Source organism: Choloepus didactylus, chromosome 3, assembly GCF_015220235.1.
Source record: "Choloepus didactylus isolate mChoDid1 chromosome 3, mChoDid1.pri, whole genome shotgun sequence".
In the NCBI taxonomy this organism is placed as follows: domain Eukaryota; kingdom Metazoa; phylum Chordata; class Mammalia; order Pilosa; family Megalonychidae; genus Choloepus; species Choloepus didactylus.
In genome coordinates, this window is record NC_051309.1 from 9,224,362 (window position 1) to 9,247,165 (window position 22,804).

Sequence of the window (22,804 nt, forward strand, 5' to 3'; positions counted from 1 at the left end):
TTCCATTCATCTGCCAATAAATATTTAAGTACCCACACATTGTGTTGGTTGTGGAATCCAGACAATGAATAAGACATAGTCCCTTAAATTAGAGGTTCAGCGTCTAGAGGGTCAGACAGTCATGTAAACAACTGGTAACGTGGCAGTGTTATAGTTGCTGACTTGGTCCAGAAGAGCCTGGAGGGCTTCCTGGAGAGGTGTTGTTTGAGTTATATCTGAAAAGAAGGAAAGGCACTACCTACCCTTGGGAGGTGCTACCTACGATTCCCGAAGCCGTGGTCCACGAGCCCAGTCTCGGAGCAGTACTGTGTTCAAGAAGCACAGGCCAAAGGTAATGTCCAGACTCAGATTCTTTAAATGCTGTGAAGGCAATGGACGATGCTACTTTAAAATCTTCCTCTCCTGTCTACCTTCCTCACCTGCCCCAGCGTTCTCACTTCCTTCATGCCAAACTCCCCCGGAAACTCCACCCTCAGCTTCTAGCCCCTCTCCCTTTATTGTGAAGACAAATGAAATCTATTTTTTCTGGGACCATTTCATCCTCTTCCAGCCTCCCAGGTCCAATACAGCCTCACCTCTCAGAATCTCCATCTCCAAAGCTAGGGCAGAGTTCTCTCTGGAGAGCAGGCCCAGGGCCGGAACAGCCAGAGGATGAAGGAGGCTCAGAGCCCTTGTGGATTAATTATTTTGATCTCATCACACTCACCTTTTAAAATCCCCAAACCCAAGTTGTCAGTGGATGATTTTTCCTGTCATCATTTTACAGAAGAGGAAACTGAGGCTCAGAGGGAGAAAGTAACTTGCCCAAGATCCCATAGCTGGTAAATGCCTGCCCTTTCTGTCCACCGTGACTTCCCCTATCCCTGCCATCTCCTTTGCCTGCTTAACTCTGATTTCAATCCCATAAGGAACTTCCCCAGGGAAGCCTTCCCTGACCATCTTGTTTGGGTAAATCTCATCTACTGAGCATTCTTCATAGTGTTGTGAACTTTTCCTGCATAGCAGTTGTCATGGTTGCAATTGTACGTTTCTTTGGATGATCCTTGTGTTAAAGTCTATCTCCGGTACTAGACTGGAAGGTATTCGAGGGAAAGGACAATATATTTTTTTTCTGCACACCATTGTATCCCCTAAAACTGTATCTGGGACATAGTAAGTGCTCAATAAATACTTGCTGAATGAAAGAATGAGAGCTGGATGTCAAACTCCCTATCTTCAAAACCCAAGTTATTTTATGACATCATGAGTTCGTATTCTCCAGGAAGACAAGATGGAATAAAGGTCATTACAGGCTGAGGAATCAGCAAATGACCCATTGTGGGGAATTACAACTAGTGTTCTCTTTTGGTAGTGGTGGTGACTTGAATCCAGGTTATGTGTGGAGAAGGGCAGGAGAAGAAGTGGGAGCAGTGGGCAAGGGCCAGGACAACGTGGTCGAGAGACCTTGTGTACCCAGCCAAGGATTGGGGCTCCTTGAGCTCCGGAAGATTTTCACCTGGAGAACGACATGATCCTACCTACATTTAGGAAAGATCACCCTGCCTGCCATTGAGCAGAGGGTGGACAGAGGGGCGGGGCAGGGCCTGCAGGGTAGGATAGCAACCGCATAACACAGGTTGGAGAAGATATGGTCTTGGACAGGGACGATGTCCGTGGTGGAGGGGAGTGGAAGGATTTGGTCCAGCTTCGAGGAGCGAGGGGGAGACAGGAAGTAAGGAGGACTCCCCGGTTTTAGGCTTTGGCACCTGGACATATGGTCTTGCCATTTCCAGAGGTAGAAAACACTGAAAGGGAGGAAGATTGAGGAGAAGAGGCTGTGGTTGAGGCTGTGGTTAAGGCTGAGCAGGCTGAGGACAGATGCTGGTGTTGGTTCATGGGGCAGGTGGGTCTGGGTGGGGTGAGGGAGAGACAGTAGGGAGAGGATGAGCAAGTCCACTAGCTGCTTCTAGACCTCAGCGCACTGTGGGTATGTGGGTCAGCCTGTCTCCAAGGGAACTGTGCAGCTTGCTTCTGCCTCATCCAGTTCTCTCCCTGGTTGCCTTCAGCGGAGATTAACACTAGCAGAAGAGACTCCAGCGGTTCACAAATGAAAATGCAACTTGGGAGATGTGGGAAGTCACAGGAACAGTTTTTCCCTCTCCAGACCTCAGTTTCCTCTTCTGTTAAATACTGGGGTATGGATCTGTCCCTCTTGAGGTGAAGGAAGAGGAAGACTGCGGAAGTGCCCTGCATGGAGAAGGCTCCCAATTTGCTGAGGAGCCATTGCCTTTTGGGTTCATCCAAAATTATTCCCCAAAGTAAAAATCGGGCAGTGATTGGGGATGGCATGGGGGAAAAAGACCCTCTAGCAAAAAGTCAGGTTAAGCCCTTGTCTCTGGATGGGTGTTGAAAAGAGGAGTGATGGGGGAGGAGGTACCATTGCTAGGAGACATCATCACCTGAGCACCTACTATGTACGCCACTCCTCACCAGGCCCTTTTCTGAGATGGCTTCACTGAACCCTTCTAACACCCAGGGGGCTGAGGAGAGAAGTTCCCTAGAACCTTCAAGGTCAACCGGCCAGAAATAAAGTCTGGTTTGGAACCCAGGCCTGGGAGAAATCCCAGGCGGCCCTCTTCACCCTGCCAACGCTGCCTCCCAGTCTAGAAGGCAGTGCTTCCCCCCAACTGCTACCGCACCCCTCTATTCCTGTGCTCCCTCTGCAAATGTGGCCAGGGCACCAGGGCTGGGCCAGGCAACTCTCCAGCACGGGGCGACGACCTGGCACTGGGGCTCCCTTGGACGGACCGGCGCGGTCGTCCCTAGGTTGGCCTGAGGAGCGTGGAGAGTGAGGGCGCCGAGGAACAGGTGGGGCGGGTGCGCGGCGCGAGGGGAGCGCGGAGACGCGTGTGGGGGTGGGGGAGGCTGGAGCGCAGGACCCAGGGGCGGGAGTGGGGGACCCAGCCGCGCAGCAGCGCTCGCCCGCCGCGGGCGGCTCCGGCCCCCGCCCCCTCGGTGGTGGCTCGCTCTTCCATTCTCCGGCTCCGAACCCGACACAGCCGCCGCCGCCGCTCCGCGAGCTGTGGGCTCCCGGGAACAGCCGGGTCCACCCCGCTGCCCGGGGGCACCGGCCGCTTCCGGCCCTCAGAGTCCAGACTGGAGGGGCTCAGCGAGGGCCGCGCTCACCGACCCGGAGGCGCACGAGGAGGCGAGAGGAGCCCCGGCGCGCTCCAGGGATGCGGCGCAGCGCACGGTGAGCGTCCCCCAGGTCCCAGGGGTCTCTAAGCCGCGGGTCCCAGCGCGCCTCCAGGGTGCCCGATGGGGACGCCCGGGGGGCGCTGGGCTGAAGTTAGGACCGCGCGCAGCCCGCCTCTGCCGCCGAGCCCGACATGCTGCCGCCGGGGCGCAATGGCACCGAGTACCCGGCGCGGCTCGGGCTGCAGCAGCAGCTGGCTCAGGGGGGCGCCGTGGGGGCCGCGGCCGGGGCGGCGCCTCTGGGGCCCGCGCAGGTGGTCACCGCCGGCCTCTTGACTCTGCTCATCCTCTGGACCCTGCTGGGCAACGTGCTGGTGTGTGCGGCCATCGTGCGCAGCCGCCACCTGCGCGCCAAGATGACCAACGTCTTCATCGTGTCCTTGGCCGTGTCCGACCTCTTCGTGGCGCTGCTGGTCATGCCCTGGAAGGCAGTCGCCGAGGTGGCCGGTTACTGGCCCTTTGGGGCGTTCTGCGACGTCTGGGTGGCCTTTGACATCATGTGCTCCACAGCCTCCATCCTGAACCTTTGCGTCATCAGCGTGGACCGCTACTGGGCCATCTCCAGGCCGTTCCGCTACGAGCGCAAGATGACCCAGGGTGTGGCCTTGGTCATGGTCAGCCTGGCCTGGACATTGTCCATCCTCATCTCCTTCATCCCCGTCCAGCTCAACTGGCACAGGGACAAGGCGGGCTCCTGGGGAGGGGTGGACTCCACGTCTATTGTGGCCAACGCGACTGCCTGGGAGCAGGCAGAGGAGCCCGAGGGGAGAGCGGAGAACTGCGACTCCAGCCTGAACCGGACTTACGCCATCTCCTCCTCGCTCATCAGCTTCTACATCCCGGTGGTCATCATGGTCGTGACCTACACGCGCATCTACCGCATCGCCCAAGTGCAGATCCGCAGGATTTCCTCCCTGGAGAGGGCCGCGGAGCACGCGCAGAGCTGCCGGGGCCGTGCGCCCTGTGCGCCCGACACTAGCCTGAGGGCGTCCATCAAGAAGGAGACCAAAGTCCTCAAGACCCTGTCGGTGATCATGGGCGTCTTCGTGTGCTGCTGGCTGCCTTTCTTCATTCTCAACTGCATGATCCCCTTCTGCAGTGGCCACCCTGGTGGCACCGCGGCTAGCTTCCCCTGCGTCAGCGAGACCACCTTCGACGTCTTCGTCTGGTTTGGCTGGGCCAACTCCTCTCTCAACCCCATCATCTACGCCTTCAACGCCGACTTCCGGAAGGTGTTTGCCCAGCTGCTGGGGTGCAGCCACCTCTGCGCCCGCACCCGGGTGGAGACGGTGAACATCAGCAACGAGCTCATCTCCTACAACCAGGACACCGTCTTCCACCGAGAGGTGGCAGCGGCCTCCATCCACAGGATCCCCAACGCGGTGACCCCCGCGGAGGGGGAGGCGGACAAGGAGGCGGAGGAGGGCCCCTTCGATCACATGTCCCAGGTTTCCCAGACGTCACCACACGGTGACCCTGCTGCAGAGTCTGTCTGGGAGCTGGACTGTGAGGGGGAGATTTCATTGGGCAAAGTAACGCCTTTCACCCCAAATGGATTCCATTAAAAAGCAATAGAAATGCCCCTCCTGGCTCTGGATCTGCAGAGACATTTTACAAGCATGCCCCACCCCCCCACCCCCAATACAAACATTTCTAGCCATTGCTCAGTTTCAGTGTTTCTCTCTGTGTATCAGTCCATGTGCTTAGAAACCTCACCCATCTACTTACCAGTAGAAAGAACTGGCAGAAGGGTTTGGGAGAAACTCAGTCAAATCAACTCCAGCTGAGCAGAGATGGACAAAGTTCCTGTTAAGGAAGAGAAAAGGTGATGCTTGGTCCTTAAAAAATATATACTCTTCTCTCCCTTCTTAAACCAACGGATTGTCTGGTGACTTATTTGCGTTTGCATTGCATTTTAAACAATAGGTCCACGTGTGCAGTGGCGCTGAAGGGGGTGGGGTGGTGGCTTTCCTGGGTGGTGCTTTCTGTGGCCCTGTGTTTATGCAACTTCTGTGTTAGGAGGGTCTTTACTACCAACGAGGAATCCTTCCCAATTTATTTTGGTGTCTAATAAATACAGATTATGTGAATTGTGGGGTGATAGTCTTTGCCTTGCCAGGCTGTTGGTTTTCAGAACTACCCTTGGAGAAACAATGAATGCATCATTGAAACGCAGGGGGGAGTTTCTCCAGGGCTGAGAGCACACCTTTATTTTCTATACAGACAGGCCTTAAAGAAACATGCAGGAAGAGCTTCTGAGTTCTCAGGTTCTCTTTTATGTGATATACATATTTTGAGTCTGCTGAAAGCTAGTTTCAGTGCCATGGTGTCAGATATGGATGTCTCAAGCCCAGAATTATAATATGGACTTTTTCATTTGGAATCTTCTTTTTAAAGTAACACAACATAAAGCAATTCTCCCGATTCCTAGACAGATGTCCCCTTTCATTGAAAACACCATCCAGAACAATAGCTAGGTCTTTCTGAATCTCAAATCTATCGTGTATTTCAGAGTTATGTGTCATTGGATGAATCACATTTGCTGAAGGGCTCTGAAATTGAGTCGATAGACTTTAAGAAAGAAATCCCATTTTTAAATAGGCATTTTCGTTTGTAAACAATAGCAAATGGAGGACTGCATTTGGAATAAAATGTAAGAGCCAGAGGTGAAATCTCTTGGTCGAAGTGCTTAACAAAAAAGCCCAACTAACTCCAGTCTTCCTGTTTTTCCTGTCTGCAGTGTGCTCAGTGAAGGAGAGCATTTTGTTCCAGAACCATTCCAGTTGATAGCAAATTATTATTACCATTAGGTCTACATGCAAGTCCTGTTAATGGAAGCAAATGAAATGTGAATATGTAATTTCTTACACGTCTCTCCTTTGATGTGGTCTTTTCAATCAATGTTGGTCCTTTAAGGATAATTTTATTGTCAGTCTTCTGAACAACCATGTCCTGTTCACTCTAAAATGTGCAGTGCCTGGCACATAAGGCTTAATGCATATTTTTTGAATGAATAATTGACTATTTCTGGAATGGTCAGATGGAAAGAAAATCCTATGTGGCAGGTTAATTTTCATACATGATTTAGTAAAATTGATAAAATTGTTCCGTTTTTTACCTCAGATGAACTGACAGCTAAGCAGACAATTAGGGCAGCGTAAGGGGCTGGTTTAGGATTCAGGAGATGGCTGTGTGCCTTGAGTATGTCAACTTAACCTCTCTGGGTCTCCCTTTCTGTCTGCATCTGTAAATTGAAAGGCTTATACTAGATCTCTGTTATTTAAATCTTCTTTTGTGATGCACTAAGGTCTTGCAAGACGTTAATGGATAGGGTCAAGGGTCAAGTCAGTTCAGCAAACCCAGGTTCAATACCCATCTTTTCTGCAGTGATTCTTAGTGCTTTTCCTGTGCATTGTGAATCCCAAAAAGGAGCAAGAGTCAGAACCATTTCCCAGCTTTGACCTTTGGTCAAAGGATTTCCTTACTTGGTGGAAATCCTCTTTACCATCCGGAGAGCATAGGTGTAGGGAACACTGTTTGGGAAACCCTAGTAGATCTGGGAGTCTTTTTCCGTTCTAAAATGCAGTCATCCTATACCGAAGGACAGGTTGTAATAAGCAAAATCTTTTGAGGCCAACACTGTTCTTGGTCCCTGTTTAAATAATGGATTATATGTGGACTTTGGAAACCCTTTCTGTAAAAGGCCATTTGTCATTCACTATAGTTACTTAGCACATACTTTATAGTAGGCACTGTTCTGGACATTGGGACTAGAGCCATCAATTAAATTCTCTGGACCTTTTATTTTAGTGGGGAGACAGACAAATAAACCTTACTATCCTGTGCTGTGTTGCTGTGCTGCACTGACTATGACATATCCTATCAGGTGCTGCTAATTGCTCGGCTGCAAAGCACAGTGGGGCGAGGGGACGGAGGAGGCTGCTCTTATTTAGGGAGGTCAGGGAAGGCCTTTCAAAAGACGCAGGATTTAAGCCAAGACCTGGGTGAAGTGAGGGATGGAATGAGGTTCATATGTAGGGTGCAGAGTGATCCGGGCAGAGGGCACGGCCAGGGCAAAGGCTGGCAATGGGATTGTGGTTGGCACACTTGGAGAACGGAAAGGCATCCAGCCTGGCTGGAGGGCACGATGATGGAACGACAGCAGTAAGAGCAATGCCAGCAAGCACCAGGTGGACTTACGCCACGCCGGCACTGCGTGCATTCACTCCTTTACTCCCCACATCCCTGGCAGGTGGGCAATCTCATCACCCTCATTTTACAGATGAGGAAATGAAGGCACCAAGAAGGTGATGGTCCAGGTTGTGTGGCTCATGAGTGGCAGAGCTGGCCTCGAGCCCAGGTAGCCTGGCCGCAGTGTCTTTGATCTCAACTACCCTGTGGTGGTGAGAGAGGCTGCCGGGACATCCCCTAAGGAGCAGCTGCACCAATGCTGGGTCGTAATGCATGGATCACAAGGTTCAGCTCCTTGTAAATTTGTTAATTACTGGTTAATTGATCCACTTCTCTGTCCTTCTGTAAACAGATGTTCATTGTGCACAGACTTGTATTTGAAGGAAGGCAGCTTGGGGAAGCAAAGAAAACAGCCCATGTCCCAAGGAAGTTGCCAGAAGCTCTCATGGGATCTTATTTGATCCTTACATTAACCACAGAGGTGGGTACTGTTGTTTTTTCCATCTGACAGATGAGGACACTGAGGCACAGAGGGGTTAAGTTGCTTGTCCAAGGTCACGTGACTAGTAAGTGGTGGAACCAAGCAGGGTTTACACCTAAGCCAATGGCTCTCAACCAGGGCAGTTTTGTCTCCACAACCCCTGTCCCCTGTCCCGGGACATTTGACAATGTCTGGAGACATTTTGGGTTGTCACAACCGGGGGTGGTATGCTCCCGGCATCTGGAGAGTGAAGGCCAGGGATGCTGCCAGGCATCCTGCGATTATAGAACAGCCCCTAGAACAGAGAACTAGCCAGCCCCAAACGTCCACAGTGCTGAGGTTAGGAAGCCCTCGCTCCAGATCCCAGATGCCCAACCACGAAGCCACGCTGCACAGGCTCTGAAGCTCCACAGCCCTGAGTTCAAATTTTAGCTTTGCGGTTTCTTAGTTGTCCGAATTTGGGTACTTCTCTGAACTCCAGTCTCTATCTGAGAAATGGGCACATCAACCCCATAGGGTGAGGGTTAGGATTCAATGCACGTGTCTGAACTGGAGATTATTTCTGTGTTGTTATTTTTTTCTTTTCTTTTCTCCTCTTTTAAGAACTCTGTGGCTTGATAGATCTTTAGGAGGATTTTGAGGTCACCGCCTTGTGTAGGATGTCATCACCCTGGAAGCTTAGGTCCACGAGAGCCGAGACTTGCTCTGTCTTGCCACCACGGTCTTCTCAGCCTAGGGCAGGTGGAGCTGCCAGCAGGGGGGCGGTGGTCTTCCCCTTCTGGGACTGCTCCAAGACCTGTGGGGCTGGCAGTCCCCCAGAAAGTGCTGTCAGCAAGTAACGTCCGAACACTCTTTTCCAACTTGCAAAGGGCCTCCAAGTTATCTCCCATAGGCCTCCCAGTCCTGAGCTTGCGCCATCGTGCTGTTAAACAGATCAGGCAGGTACGGTGGAGAGGGGTCCAGTGTCTCAGCTATGGTCTCCCAGCCAGAGAGACCCAGGCTGAATCTGAAGGTCACCCTCATTCCAGTGCCTTTTACCTTATCAAGCACTGGAGGACCATGTATCAACAGGTGAGCCCCTCCTTCGATTCCGAGCGCCAGCACCTCGCTCGCCACACCCGAGCTCTGCAGGGCACCAGGCATGACCTAGCCCACCTTGGGGAAGTCCTATGGGCTGGTTGGTGAGACAGGACGTGGCAACTGTAAAAAGAAGCCCGGTGTCCCTAGAGACCAGCGGGGGGTCGTGGAGCACTGCTACCCATCTGTGGTCCCTCGGCAGATGGTTCAGGGTTGCCGAGCAACTTGCAGGGCAGCTCAGGACTCCAAAGGCACACACCCGGAGGGCAGCAGAGCCTGGTGGACCCATCCTCTGTGAACCGCTGTCTGTTCATGAGCAGGGAAGTGAGGCACTAATGCCATATTCAAGGAGAAGGGATTAGGCACCCCTCCCTCACGGGAAGAGTGGCAAAGAATTTGCAGAAAATATTTTTACAGTTTACATTTTATTAAAAAAATCTTTTATTTGGACATAATTTTAGACTTAGAGGAAAGTTGTATAATTGTACAAAGAATTCCTAAATACCCTTTAGCCAGATCCCTCCAATATTAATATTTTACCCCATTCCTTGCTTTCTTTTTCTCGCGCTCTCTACGCACACATATATAACATTAAAAACATGATGCCCATTTACCACTGACTACTTCAGCATTTACTTCCTAAAAACAAGGAATTCTCTTATTCAGATTTCATCTGTTGTCATGCTAATATCACTTTATAACAAAACTTAATCCATGACTGTGTGACGTTTAGCTGTCATGTCTCTTTAGTCTCCTTTAATCTGAAACAGTTCCTGGCTCTGTGTCTTTCTTGACATCGACATTTGTGGAGGGCACCCGGCTGTGTACTTCTCAGAATGTCATTGGCTCTGGGCTTGCCTGGTGCCGCCTCGTGATGAGATCCTGACACGCGCTTTGGGCAGGAAAACCACAGAGGCGATGCTGACTTCTTTGAGGGCATCCTATCAAGAGGCACCAGCTGTCAATCAGTCCGTTCCTGGCGATGCTAACTTTGATTAATGAGTTTTGGCAGGTCCATTACACTAGTCCACCCTTTGGAATTAATAAGTATCCTGTGGGAAGATACCTTGAGACTGTGAACTATTGCTCAAATTTCACCCACTAGTTTTAAGATTTATTAGTGATTCTTGCCTAAATTGATTATAATTATGGTTGACAATTTTTTTTTAAAATCCAGCATTCTTCTAAGTTTATTGTTGGCTTTCTGCTGAAGAAAGAACCAGCCTCCCTCCCTCCCTTCCTTCCTTCCTATCAATGTAGACTCTTCGATTCCTGGTTTTTAAAATAGGTTATAATCCTTTATTATCCTTATTTATAATCATGGTCAAATTGTTCCAGATTTGGCCAGTGGGAATCCATTTAAGTTGGCTCTTGTGCCCTTTTTAAGATATATTCCCATAAGACAAAATATTGAAGCAAACTTTATTAAACCAAACTTTCAACAATTATTTAGGTAAGAATAATAGCTATGATTTGGGCTAAGGGTAGCCAACACTTAAGGTTTGTATTTCAAGTTTATTTTATACTATCAGACTTTACTTGGTACACACCTGATTTTAAAGATGAGCTATACAAAACATAATTTAAAACATAAATTGCATTAAAATTTTAAAAATAGATGATGAATGCGCATACTTCAGAATTCAACAGGTGTAATCAAATGTATACCAAAAAGTAGGTTTCCCTGTTCTTGAATCTCCTAGTACTCAAGTCCCCTCCCTAGAGGTGTCCACTGTTACCTCTTCCTGCTATCCTTCCAGAGTTCTGTGTTGCATATACAATTATAATCCTATGCATAAATTTTTGTTCTGTTTTGTTTTGTTCACACTGGCTTTTTTTTTTTTTTTACTTTATGTTTTTTGGAGGTTGCTTCATCTCAGTACATGCAGAGCTGCCTTATTCTTTTTAACTTGCATAGTAATCTGTCATATGGCTATTCTAAAATTTATTCAACCAGTCTCCATTTGATGGACATTTAGATTGTTTCCAGACTTTTGCTTATTCAGCATACAGTGAGTATCCCACTAGATATGTCATTTAATTCATATGTGACTCTGTCTCTAGTGCGGGATACTGATCACGTGCTTCGACTTGGCGGGCCTGGGCTGGGGGACCTGATCAGCCCCTGGGGAGGGTGGTGGGCACGGGCGACAGCGCCCTCCACTGCCCCCCAGGCCTGGGAAAGTGGAGCCGGAGGCAGGCCCCATTTCCTCACCCAAAATACCACCGTTAGGGGAGGCTTGCCGGAGGGAACCGCCTTTTCCCCACCCCCTTATCTTGCCCCTGACACTCCCCATTGCCAGAGCAACTCCCCCACCGTCAGTGCGCATGCGCAGTTACCAGAACAACTCCCGCCCCTTGTCTATCAACCTCCGCACCCTCTCCGAACCAATCCAAGCCTTCGACCTCTACAGCTACCCCGCCCTCTAATCGCCCAATATAAGCTTGTGCTCTCGCCTAATAAAGCTCTCTCTTAGTTTTCTTCTATTACCCTAAAAGAACCGTGTCCTGCCTGTTCTTTTTCGCCGCCCTCCACACCTTGCACGCCCCCCCGCCGGGGACCTGGCCAAGTCCCCCGCCTCGCCCTCGCCTCCGGGAAAGAGCCCCCGCCGCCGGTACCCTCAGAGCAAGCCTGGGAGCCTAGGATTTAGCAACCGGCCGCCACCCCCCCCCCAGACGAGTCAACCGCGACCGCAACTGGCGCCCAACGTGGGGCACCTGCAATTCGACGTCCTCTCCACGCAGCGGTCCCGTGAAGCCACTCGCTCGCCCGGACGCCTCTCCAGCTCTCCTTTTCCTCGCCTGCAAGGTAAGGGCTGCCTCTCCCTCGCCGCTCCCGGAGCCGCTTCTCCCTCGCCGCTCCGCGTCAGGGGCCGCCTCTCCCTCGCCGCTCCGGAGCCGCTCCTCCCTTCCCCACTACCCATTCTTCCGTCTGCCTCTCGTCCTTTTCTTCTATGACCCCCATTCCTCCTAACGCTCTCCCTCTTCCCCTCCATTACTTTGCTGTAGTCCTTTGTGCCTTTGTCTCTTTGTTTGGCGCCCTCTGCCTCTTTGCAACCGCCCCCCCAGATTGCTCACGCTGCCACAGGGTCCTGCTTTCTGCTCTCGCCGTCTCCTTCGGCCTTGCGGCCACGATTTATCTCATTTTCTTCACTCACTAATTAACCTCTCTTTTTTTCTTTTCTTTTTTCCTCTTTTCTTTCTTCGCTATGGGTAATCGTCTATCAGCACGACAAGCACCCCAGGTTCGTGCTTTGGCGGGTCTCCTAGACACACACCGCTGTAAAGTGTCTGTCCGGCAGTTGCAAGTATACTGGGACCTCCTGCTGCCTTTTAACCCATGGCTCACCACTTGCCATCTTTGGGACCCTGTTACTTATGATCACCTTATTGATTGGGTCACCAACGCCATGGAACATGAGGGCAAGCGCTTCCCTCCCGGTTTGCTCCCCACCTTAATAACCATCCGCTCCTGCCTTCAAGGCTCCTTCCCCCCTGATCGAGGCCCCATTAAAGCTAAGAAGGCCCTATCAACCCAAACAACAGATTCAGATAGCGATAATAATTCAACTCATGATTCGGACACGGAGTCCCTGGTCGAGCAGCTTAACAACGCGCTCGACGTGACTCCCAAAAAACAAAATAACACTGCGCCATGCCAAGATGGCGAACTTCCTCCTTCTTCTTCTATCGAAGGGAGGAAATGCTCCGGCGATGACGTCAGCCTTAAGCTGGGTCAGAAGCCGCATGCGCTTTACCCCGCCCTTCCGCAGGGCGGAGTTAGTCCGCCATCTTATGCCTTAGACCCCGCCCTTTCACAGGGCGGAGCTAGTCCGCCATCTTGTGCCTTGGACCCCGCCCTTCCACAGGGCGGGGCTGGTCCGCCATCTTGTGCCTTGGACCCCGCCCTTCCACAGGGCGGGGCTGGTCCTCCATCTTGTGTCTTGGCCACGCCTACCACGCCGCCATCTTGCGATGCTTGGGGCCTCCCACTTTCACCTCCCCCTTCGACAGGCTCCCCCTCGGAGCCGCTGCCGGCAGCTGCCGCCGCTCCTCCCACCCTGCCGACTAACAACCCCTGGCTGCCTTCTACACCTCAAGGCAACCCTTGGGGCAACGCTCCCCCTACCCCCACTCCCGCGCCAAGCCCTCTGCAAGCGCGTCCTCCTTTCTCTCGTGCTTTTCGCTGCTTTCCTCTTAACCCTATCCCCACCCCACAGAAACCGTACGACTGGTATCCCATTGACTTAGATACTATCAAGCAGCTTCGCAAGGCCGTCAAGGAGGATGGGTTAGGTAGCCCATATGCTTCCCAAATACTGCAGGATCTCGCCATGAACTATTGCCTCCCCGAAGACTGGGCCTCGCTTGCCCGTTCAATTTTTAACCCCGGTCAGTTTGTTGACTGGCGTGCTCACTTCCAGTCAGAAGCAGCTAAGCGAAGTGAGCAAGACGCAGCTATTGGAGTCTATCATCCCCCCGAAGCATATTTGGGCACTGGAGCGTTTCTAAATGCGTCTGCTTATATTAATGCCCCTGCTGCCTTCTGGACTGTCCTCAGAGGCATCGCCTTACGCGCGTTTGCCAACTGCTCTGCCCGTCGACCTGACAACTTTACCAAGCTCCTCCAGGAGCCAAACGAACCTTTTGCCACTTTCGTTTCCAGGGTTGAAGAAGCCTGTGCTAGAAAAGTTACCAACCCCCAAGCCCAGCTAGCGCTCACCCGGGAACTCATTCTAGAAGGGGCTAACTCCCCCTGTAAGCAAGCCATTCTCCCCTTGCGGGAAAAAACTCTTAATGACTGGGTTCTCGCCTGCAGCGCCTTTGACCCAGCTACTGCGTCCCTAGCCCAGGCTGTCTCTGGCGCTGTCACTGCCGCCTTAGCCACCACCACCGGTTGCTTTAAGTGCGGGCGGAGCGGTCATTTTGCCCGGGAGTGCCCCAATGCGGAGGTCAAACGCCCGCCTTACATGCAGCGCAATGGGCGCCCTCCTCCCACTCCCTGCCCACGCTGCCAGCGTGGCTATCACTGGGCGCGCGATTGCAAGAGCAGGCCCAGAGATCTTAGCAAGGATAGCTTAAAAAACCTCTATTATCCATGGTGCCCTGACGGCAGTCAGCACCAGGGCACTGAGCACGCTTTAAACTCCAAGCGGGGCGAGCCTCAGCCCCGCCCCTAAGAGGCAGCGTGCCGGCCGGTTCTAATAAAATTAATCATTTCACCGGCAGTAAAGCGCTTCTCTGGACAGTCCCTATCACTCCAGAAAAGCCTACTCGTAAGTTAAGAATAGAGGGACAATGGTACACGGGCACGCTTGATTCAGGGGCAGAAGTCTCTTGCATGCCGCTCAGTATGCCACCATGTGCATGGTTCTCGATGGTCCCTCGGTAGTGGGAGCCACCGGTACCTCTACTTCTCTTCAGGCCATGAGACCCATTAAGTGGGAAGATGAAGAGGGCCACTCAGGCACCTTCCGCCCGTTATTTCTGCACACCATAGACCAAATTTTATGGGGCCGTGATATCCTTGCCGCTTTTGGGGCAGTGCTTACCGCGCAGCCCCCCCAATAATGTGCGCCGCTGCTCGTTTAACACCTCCAACGCCTGTTCCTCTGCAGTGGGATACCGAGGAACCTATATGGGTGGAGCAGTGGCCCCTTCCCACGCATAAATTAGTAGCACTCCAAGCCCCTGTCCAGGAACAGTTGGACGCTGGCCACATAGAGCCTTCTACTAGTCCCTATAATTCGCCAGTGTTTGTTATTCATAAAAAGGCCACAGGGAAATTTAGGCTCCTCAATGATCTGCGGGAAATCAATAAGCATATTCTTCCCATGGGTTCCCCGCAGCCTGGCCTCCCCCATCCGGTGGCCATCCCGGCCCATTATCATGTAGCCACCATTGACATCAAAGACTGTTTCTTTTCCATCCCGCTACATGAGCGAGACCGCCCGCGCTTTGCCTTTACAGTCCCCGTCCCCAATCACGCGGGCGCGGCTAGTAGGTATCAATGGAAAGTCCTCCCTCAAGGGATGCGTAACAGTCCGGCCATCTGCCAAATGTATGTTAATCACGCAGTGGCCCCCCTGCGAAAGCAGGCCATGCTCATCCATTACATGGATGACATCTTGGTGGCCTCTGAGGACGCCGAGGCGCTTCCTCTAATCCTCAGAGACCTCACCACTAATTTAGCTGACCTCGGCCTTACAATTCAGCCCGATAAAGTTCAAATTGTGCCTCCATTAGCCTTCTTAGGATTTAGTATTGATAAAACCATTGCCCCGTCCGCTCCCCAGCTGGACATACCGGATCGGGTCACTATCACTGAGCTCCAACAGCTCTGTGGCCAGATCAATTGGCTCCGCTCTGCGTTGCCGATCACCACAGCACAGCTCCAACCACTCTTTATGCTGCTGAGTGTCCCTGAAGCCCCGCCGCTAGCAATCTCCCGGCGCATTAAGCTCACCCAGGAGGCAAAGAAAGCCATTGCTGCCATTAACAAGGCGCTTGCTGCCTGTTGTCTCAACAGGTTTAGCACTAAAGAGGGCAATCTTATAGCACTCATCCTTCCTACGCCCGGCACACCCATGGGCTGCCTGTGGCAGGAAGGCCCTCTGCTTTGGGTGCACCCTGCTAAAAGCCGGCTTAGAAAAATTTGCCCCGTAGTGCGGCTCTGGATCAGCCTAGCTTCAGATCTAGTCACCCTGGCTGTTCATGTATTTGGAGCGCCGCCGGAAAAAATTGTTTGGCCCCTGGATGCAGGCCAAACCCGCCTGCTCATACGTGATAACCCGGACATGCAAATCCTCTTAGAAGGATTTCAGGGGGAATTCAGCTGCCATTATCCTAGCCATCGACTGTTACAGGGGCTCGCCAAGCTTCCCTTCCGCAGCCCCTTCCATCCTTTCCCTTCCTCTGTACCCATCCCTGGTGCCACTACCGTCTTCACTGACGCCTCCAAAACCCGTTTTGCCTTCCTCTCTTATTCCCAGGACCACCCGGAACCCCGCCTATTCAGTTATGTCAACCTTCATTCAGTCCAAGTGGGGGAAATTATGGCAGTGTCATACGTGCTGAACGCCCACTGCAACCACCCAGTAAACATTTTCACTGACAGCCTCTACACTTATCAGGTCTGCCGAGTCCTCGCGTTTTCCACCTTTTTCCCGGGAGACTCGGCCATTGATAAAGCACTTTCTGACCTCAGAAGCATCCTAGAGCATCGACAGGATCCTTGGTTCATTAGCCACATTCGTAGCCACTCAGGCCTTCCGGGGCCCCTGGCTAATGGCAATAGTATAGTGGACCAAGCAGTCTCAGCTCAGAATACCTAAGCTATGCTAACTCACACGGCTGCCCCTCCGGGGGATGCTGTTAACCAGGCCAAGTTATTGCATTCCAGGTTTCACTTTTCGGCTACGTCGTTGCATCATCTATGTGGCCTCCCCCTAGATACCTGTAAACATCTTGTCCGCAATTGTGCAACTTGTGCGCCCTTTGCGCCGCTTGGCCCCCTGCAACCTCAGGGAGTCAACCCACGAGGCCTAAAGCCCAATTCTAGATGGCAAATGGACGTAACTCACGTTCCGTCCTTTGGACACCTCAAATATGTGCATGTAATAATTGACACCTTCTCGGCCATGTGTTATGCAGTCCCCCTTGCCGGGGAAACGGCCAAACACTGTATCAAGGCCCTAAGACAGGGAATTCTCTTCATGGGAGTCCCCTGGGACCTAAAAACGGACAATGGGCCTGCCCATCGCAGTGCCTCCTTTGCGGCCTTTCTTCAGTTATATAACATCACCCATCATTTCGGCATCCCCTATAATCCACAGGGGCAAGCCATTGTGGAAGCAGTCCATCACCGCTTAAAGACACAAATTGAAAAAGAAAGGGCAATGCTCCCCCAGGCAACTCCAGGGGACCTTATCATAGCAGCCCTTATTCACCTTAATCTACTCACATTCAATAAAGAAGGGCTTTCGCCCCTACATAAACATTGGGGGCCCTCGTATAGGCCCACCCAGGCCCCGATGGTTTACTGGAAGGACCCAGAGAATAATGCCTGGAAGGGTCCCTCCCCACTCCTCGCCCAGGGGCGCGGGTTTGCTTGTGTTTTCCCAGATGATGCAGCACAACCAATCTGGATCCCAGGAAGAGCAATCCGGCCCGCCACCAGCAACCACACGTCTAACGAGACGAGAATGCCGTCGTCTCCGCAACCTAGTGCACCAGATGACAACAGTACACCTGGGCCTGGACCCCAGTCCGAGTGAACCCCCTTTTTCCACAGCCCTCCAGCCGCACCTCAGCTCCAACCAGCCGCACCTCAGCTGCAAACAATGCATCGCCAACCCCACCACCCCGACCTCCTCTACCCCCCTCTCGCTACTCCTCTCGTTACTCCTCTCCCCTCCTCGACCTTATCCAAGCAGCCTTCACCTGAGTGAATTCCTCCCACCCCTATCTTACCTCCTCTTGTTGGCTTTGCCTCTCCACTTCTTCCCCCCTGTATGAGCCAGTTGCCTCCAACCTCTCCTTTTCAGAAAACACAGAGGACAGCCCCTCGAAATGCAATTGGAATACCTCTGCCGTCCCCCTAACCTTTCATTCAGTCTCCTTTACAGGAAAGTGCATCCGTCCTCGCTCAAGTAACTCTCTCAGCCTCACAGCTTGTGCCAACTACTCCTCTCCCAGCAGCTCTGCCAAGTTTCTTATTCCCCACAACTCCTCACAGTGGCTGTGCTCCTCTACAGGACTTACCCCCTGCCTTAACGTACTAACCCTCAATACAACTCATGAAACTTGCCTCTTGATTGTCCTCATCCCTAGGGTCCTATACCACAGCGAGGAAGACTTCTTCCTCCGCCTGGAAACAACTGCAGCTCCTGCCCCACTGCAAAAGCGAGAGCCCATCACCGTCCTCACGATTGCCTCCCTCCTAGGTCTTGCAGGCGCTGGCACCGGAATCGCTGCATTAGCCAGTCAAGGCTCCGCTCTAACTCACCTCCGGGCGGCTGTTGACGAGGACATTCGTCACCTACAAGACGCTATTTCCCATCTTAAAAATTCTGTCAACTCCCTCTCTGAGGTAGTGCTCCAAAACCGCCGAGGTCTCGACCTTCTCCTCCTCAAAGAAGGAGGCCTCTGTGCCGCCCTAGGAGAAGAGTGCTGTGTATATGCCAATTCCACAGGTCTCGCCGAGGACAGCCTAAAGAAGGTCCGAGAGGGACTGGAACAACGTAGAAGAGACCGTGAAGCCACCAGTTATTGGTCCCACATCTTTACCCCCCTCCTCCCTTACCTCCTCCCTCTCCTCGGCCCCTTACTAATGATCATTCTAGCTCTCACTTTAGGACCCTGTATTATCCGTAGAATTGTTCAACTTGTAAGGAAACAAACAGATGCTATTTTTTCCTCGTTCGTGCAAATCCAGTACCAGCGACTCACCACCTCTAACGCTCCCTATTCCGAGATAACAACCAACCCTCCGCAACCTCACCGCCACCGGTCAACCCGCCGACCGCGAGGCCCTTCTCGATCGCCTGGACATCACACCAACCTCGAGCTCCAGTTTATCTGAACCTCCAACTTTAAACCTCCCATCCTCGTCCATCCCGCAAGCAACAAGGCTCCTGTCGAGCACCCGGGTGCCACACCAACGCTGAGCTCCAGCCTTGCTGAGCTACCGTCAACCCTTTTTCCCCTCCCCAACCTTCCCCTTCCCTCATCCTTTGGCGGACCTCTCCGGTAAGCTTCTTCCTTTAATTAGAAAAAAGGGGGAAATGCGGGATACTGATCACGTGCTTCGACTTGGCGGGCCTGGGCTGGGGGACCTGATCAGCCCCTGGGGAGGGTGGTGGGCACGGGCGACAGCGCCCTCCACTGCCCCCCAGGCCTGGGAAAGTGGAGCCGGAGGCAGGCCCCATTTCCTCACCCAAAATACCACCGTTAGGGGAGGCTTGCCGGAGGGAACCGCCTTTTCCCCACCCCCTTATCTTGCCCCTGACACTCCCCATTGCCAGAGCAACTCCCCCACCGTCAGTGCGCATGCGCAGTTACCAGAACAACTCCCGCCCCTTGTCTATCAACCTCCGCACCCTCTCCGAACCAATCCAAGCCTTCGACCTCTACAGCTACCCCGCCCTCTAATCGCCCAATATAAGCTTGTGCTCTCGCCTAATAAAGCTCTCTCTCTCTTAGTTTTCTTCTATTACCCTAAAAGAACCGTGTCCTGCCTGTTCTTTTTCGCCGCCCTCCACACCTTGCACGCCCCCCCGCCGGGGACCTGGCCAAGTCCCCCACCTCGCCCTCGCCTCCGGGAAAGAGCCCCCGCCGCCGGTACCCTCAGAGCAAGCCTGGGAGCCTAGGATTTAGCAACCGGCCGCCACCCCCCCCCCCAGACGAGTCAACCGCGACCGCATCTAGGATAAATTTATAGAAACATAATTGTTGTATCAAAGACTATGAACATTTTAAAGTATAATAGATATTGCAAACTGCCCTCCAGAGAGTTGTATTGATTTACATTCCCGCTGTCAAGTGTATGAGACTGACTTTCCTTGCTACCTCACCAAGACTGAATTATAAAACATTAAAAAATTTTCCCAATCTGATGGAGTAAAAATGGTGTCTCATGTAGTTTTAATTTGTTTTTTTTCCCCCTTTTCAAAGATATAGTCCAGTGGTGTTAATTACATATACACAGTGTGCGTCCACTCTCATCATCCATTGCCAAAACTTTCCCATCGCCTCAAAGAGCATCTCCATACCAATTAAGCATTAATTCCCCATCCCCCTCCCACTTGGCCCCTAGGAACCTGTATTCTAGTTTCTGACTTCATGAATATGCTTATTCTTCTTGTTCCCTATAAGTGAGATGAGATAGTATTTGTCTCTTCGTGTCTGGCTTATCTCACTCAATATGATGTCTTCAAGGTTCATCCATTTGTAGCATGTATCAGAACTTCATTCTCTTTTATGGCTGAATAATATTCCATTGTATGTACATACTGCATTTCATTTATCCACTCATCCGTTGATGGACACTTGGGTTGCTTCTACTTTTTGGTAATTGTGAATAATACTGCTATGAACATCAGTGTGCCCTGTTTCCTTTTGGCATGCTCTTTTTATTCTTTGAGCAGTTTGCTACCTTTTTGGTGTAAGATATTTCAGACTCATCTTGCATATTACCTGCCCAAGCCCTGGAAACAGCTACTTCCCTGGTTCCTTTTAGTAGAGAATGGTATTTAGAAATAAAGACCTGGGTGCCAGGGTGTTCACTGCCCTGAGGTGACATTATTTCTTGGCTGTCTCAGAGTGCAGGGCTGGAAAATACATGTATGTACATACCTACATACATACATTCACCTGTGTGTATGCCTACACATACATATTGTTCCAGTTTGCTAATGCTCCCTTATTGCAAAATACCAGAAATGGACTGGCTTTTATAAAGGGGGTTTATTTGGTTACAAAGTTACAGTCTTAAGCCATAAAGTGTCCAAGGTAAGGCATCAACAATAGTGTAACTTCAATGGAGGATGGCCAATGGTGTCCAGAAAAACTCTGTTAGCTTGGAAGGCACGTGGCTGGCGTCTGCTTGCTCCCAGGTTGCATTTCAAAATGGCGTTCTCCAAAATGTTGCTCTTGCGGCATTTTGTCCTCTCTTAGCTGCAGCTCCTCTTCAAAATGTCACTCTCAGTTGCTCTCTGGTCCCTCTGTTTGTGAGCTCTTTATATAGGACTCCAGTGAACTAATCAAGACCCACCCTAAATGGGTGGGATAACACCTCCATGGAAATTATCCAATCAAAGTCTTGCCCACAGTGGACTGAGTCACATCTCCATGGAAACACTCAATCAATAGGTTCCAACCTAATCAACACTAATATGTCTGCCTCCACAAGACTGGATCAAAAGAATGTGACTTTTTCTGGGAGACATAATATATCCAAACCAGCACACATAATATGTACACCTATAGCATCTATATCCATTTTTATGTCAAGCTATGCACATATATTAAAACCCATGACTTCATACTGATACCTTGTGGACATGTTTTTAAACTATCACTTTGGGTTCAAGTCTTGAGTCTCTAACCTCTTAGTTCATAAGACCTGGAAGTCAGAGATTGTTACCTGCCCAGGCTTTTCATATTAAAGTGGGGATAATAACTGTACTCAACTGGCAGGATTAGGTGAGAGGATGCATGTAGAATGTGAAATGATGTGGTTCACGGTGAGAATTCCCACGTCAGCTCTGTGACTGTGTCCCTAGGACTTAAGAGCTCAGGGCAGGGCCTCTGTGTGTTCAGGTGTGGTCCTGCGTTCCATTTTAGGAAGCATCCTAGGGACCAGGAGCTGGGGAACAGGAACTCTTCTCTGGGATAATCCATGAGAGGAATGGAGTGACTGAACAGCAAACCAAACTTGCCCATCTGGAATAGGAAGAAACGGGACAAGATGTCAAGCTTGATAAGGAGGAAGTGGTTGATACCGTGGGATAGTTCAGAGGAGAATATTCTTGAGCCCACATGGGGCCCTCTGGGACTCTAGGCCAATTTGTGGAAAGGTTTAAAGGAAGTACGAGTACCCCCACTCACAAGTGGGACCAGAGTCATAGGACTTTTGCCTTGACACTGTTAACAAGATGCTGTTTTGATATGCCAGGTATGGGGTCTGGGGAATTATGTATTTCATTGGTAGGATAGTAACACAATGCTGGGTATGGGGAAAACACTCAGAACATTGTTTTTTATTCTCTTCTATGACTGTCCCTGCCCTCAAAACTTTCAATGAACTGGGGGTGGGGGTAGGTGGGGTTTGGCACTCCACAAACAGTGATGGAATAAAGGTGATGGGCAACATTTATTGAGCACATATTTTGTTCAATAGGTGATTTATTTACATCTTCTCATGCAGTCTTGAGAAATAGGTGCCATTATCTTCATTTAAAGATGAGGAAAGGAGGCTCAGAGAGATTCAATAATTTGTGCAAGATCACACTTTTAGTGAGTAAAGAAATGGGATTTGAAGCAAGGGCTATTCATGAGGATGGTCCTCCAGATACTGAGCCACAGCCCTGTCTTCCTGGAGGGACCCTTCTTTGAGGCTTACACAGTTTCTTGGAGAGATCCAGACCCAGGGTAACTCCTTCATATATATTGTCCCATGGGTCTTCTCTGAGCTAAACATCTCGGGATTCTGAAACCATTTCTTGCTGGACTGAGTTCTTAATTTTTTCTCCATCCTGTAAGCTTCCAATGGCCCACTCCCCGGGGGTAATTCGACTCCAATGGTCTATGTCTGGTGGAGTCTGCTCAGCCTGAAGTGTGCCCTACCTTCCCATGCCTCTGACATTTTCCAGATTTAGGCAAGCATCCCGATACAGCTTGTCAGAGAGAGGAGATGTATCTTGTATCAACTTGAATTTATTGATAGTGGCTGTCCATAGTCCTCTGATGAGAAGGACTCCAAGGTGCATCTCAACCCAGTGGAAACAAGGGCATGATTGATTGTTGCTTTAGTTTCCTGGCTGCTAAAACAAATACCACACAATGGGTTGTCTTAACAATAGGAAATTTTGGTTTCAGAGGATAGAAGGCTTGCTTCCTCCTGGAGTCAGTTATCTTCTGACTGGCCAGCAACTTTTGGGTTTCCTTGGCTTTTCTGCCACATGGCAATGCACATGGTGGTGTCTTCTCCTTTCTCTTCTGGGTTTTGTTGACTTCTAGCTTCTGACTGCTTCCGTCTGTGTCCATTTTCCTTTGCTTATAAGGATTTCAGCCATATTGGATTAAGGCCCATCCTCATTC

The 22,804-nt window shown here is 51.1% G+C and overlaps 1 protein-coding gene across 1 annotated transcript; it reads left to right on the forward strand.

Moving 5' to 3' along the window:
* Positions 1-3,368: 3,368 nt before the first annotated feature.
* Positions 3,369-4,799, forward strand: DRD5 (dopamine receptor D5). Its single transcript, XM_037828895.1, has one exon. It carries the CDS (start codon positions 3,369-3,371, stop codon positions 4,797-4,799), a length of 1,431 nt encoding a protein of 476 aa, XP_037684823.1.
* The last annotated feature ends 18,005 nt before the right edge of the window (positions 4,800-22,804 follow it).

Bases quoted from the DNA above. Each gene is read 5' to 3' on its own strand.
- DRD5 (XM_037828895.1), top strand. From the start codon at position 3,369: ATGCTGCCGCCGGGGCGCAATGGCACCGAGTACCCGGCGCGGCTCGGG.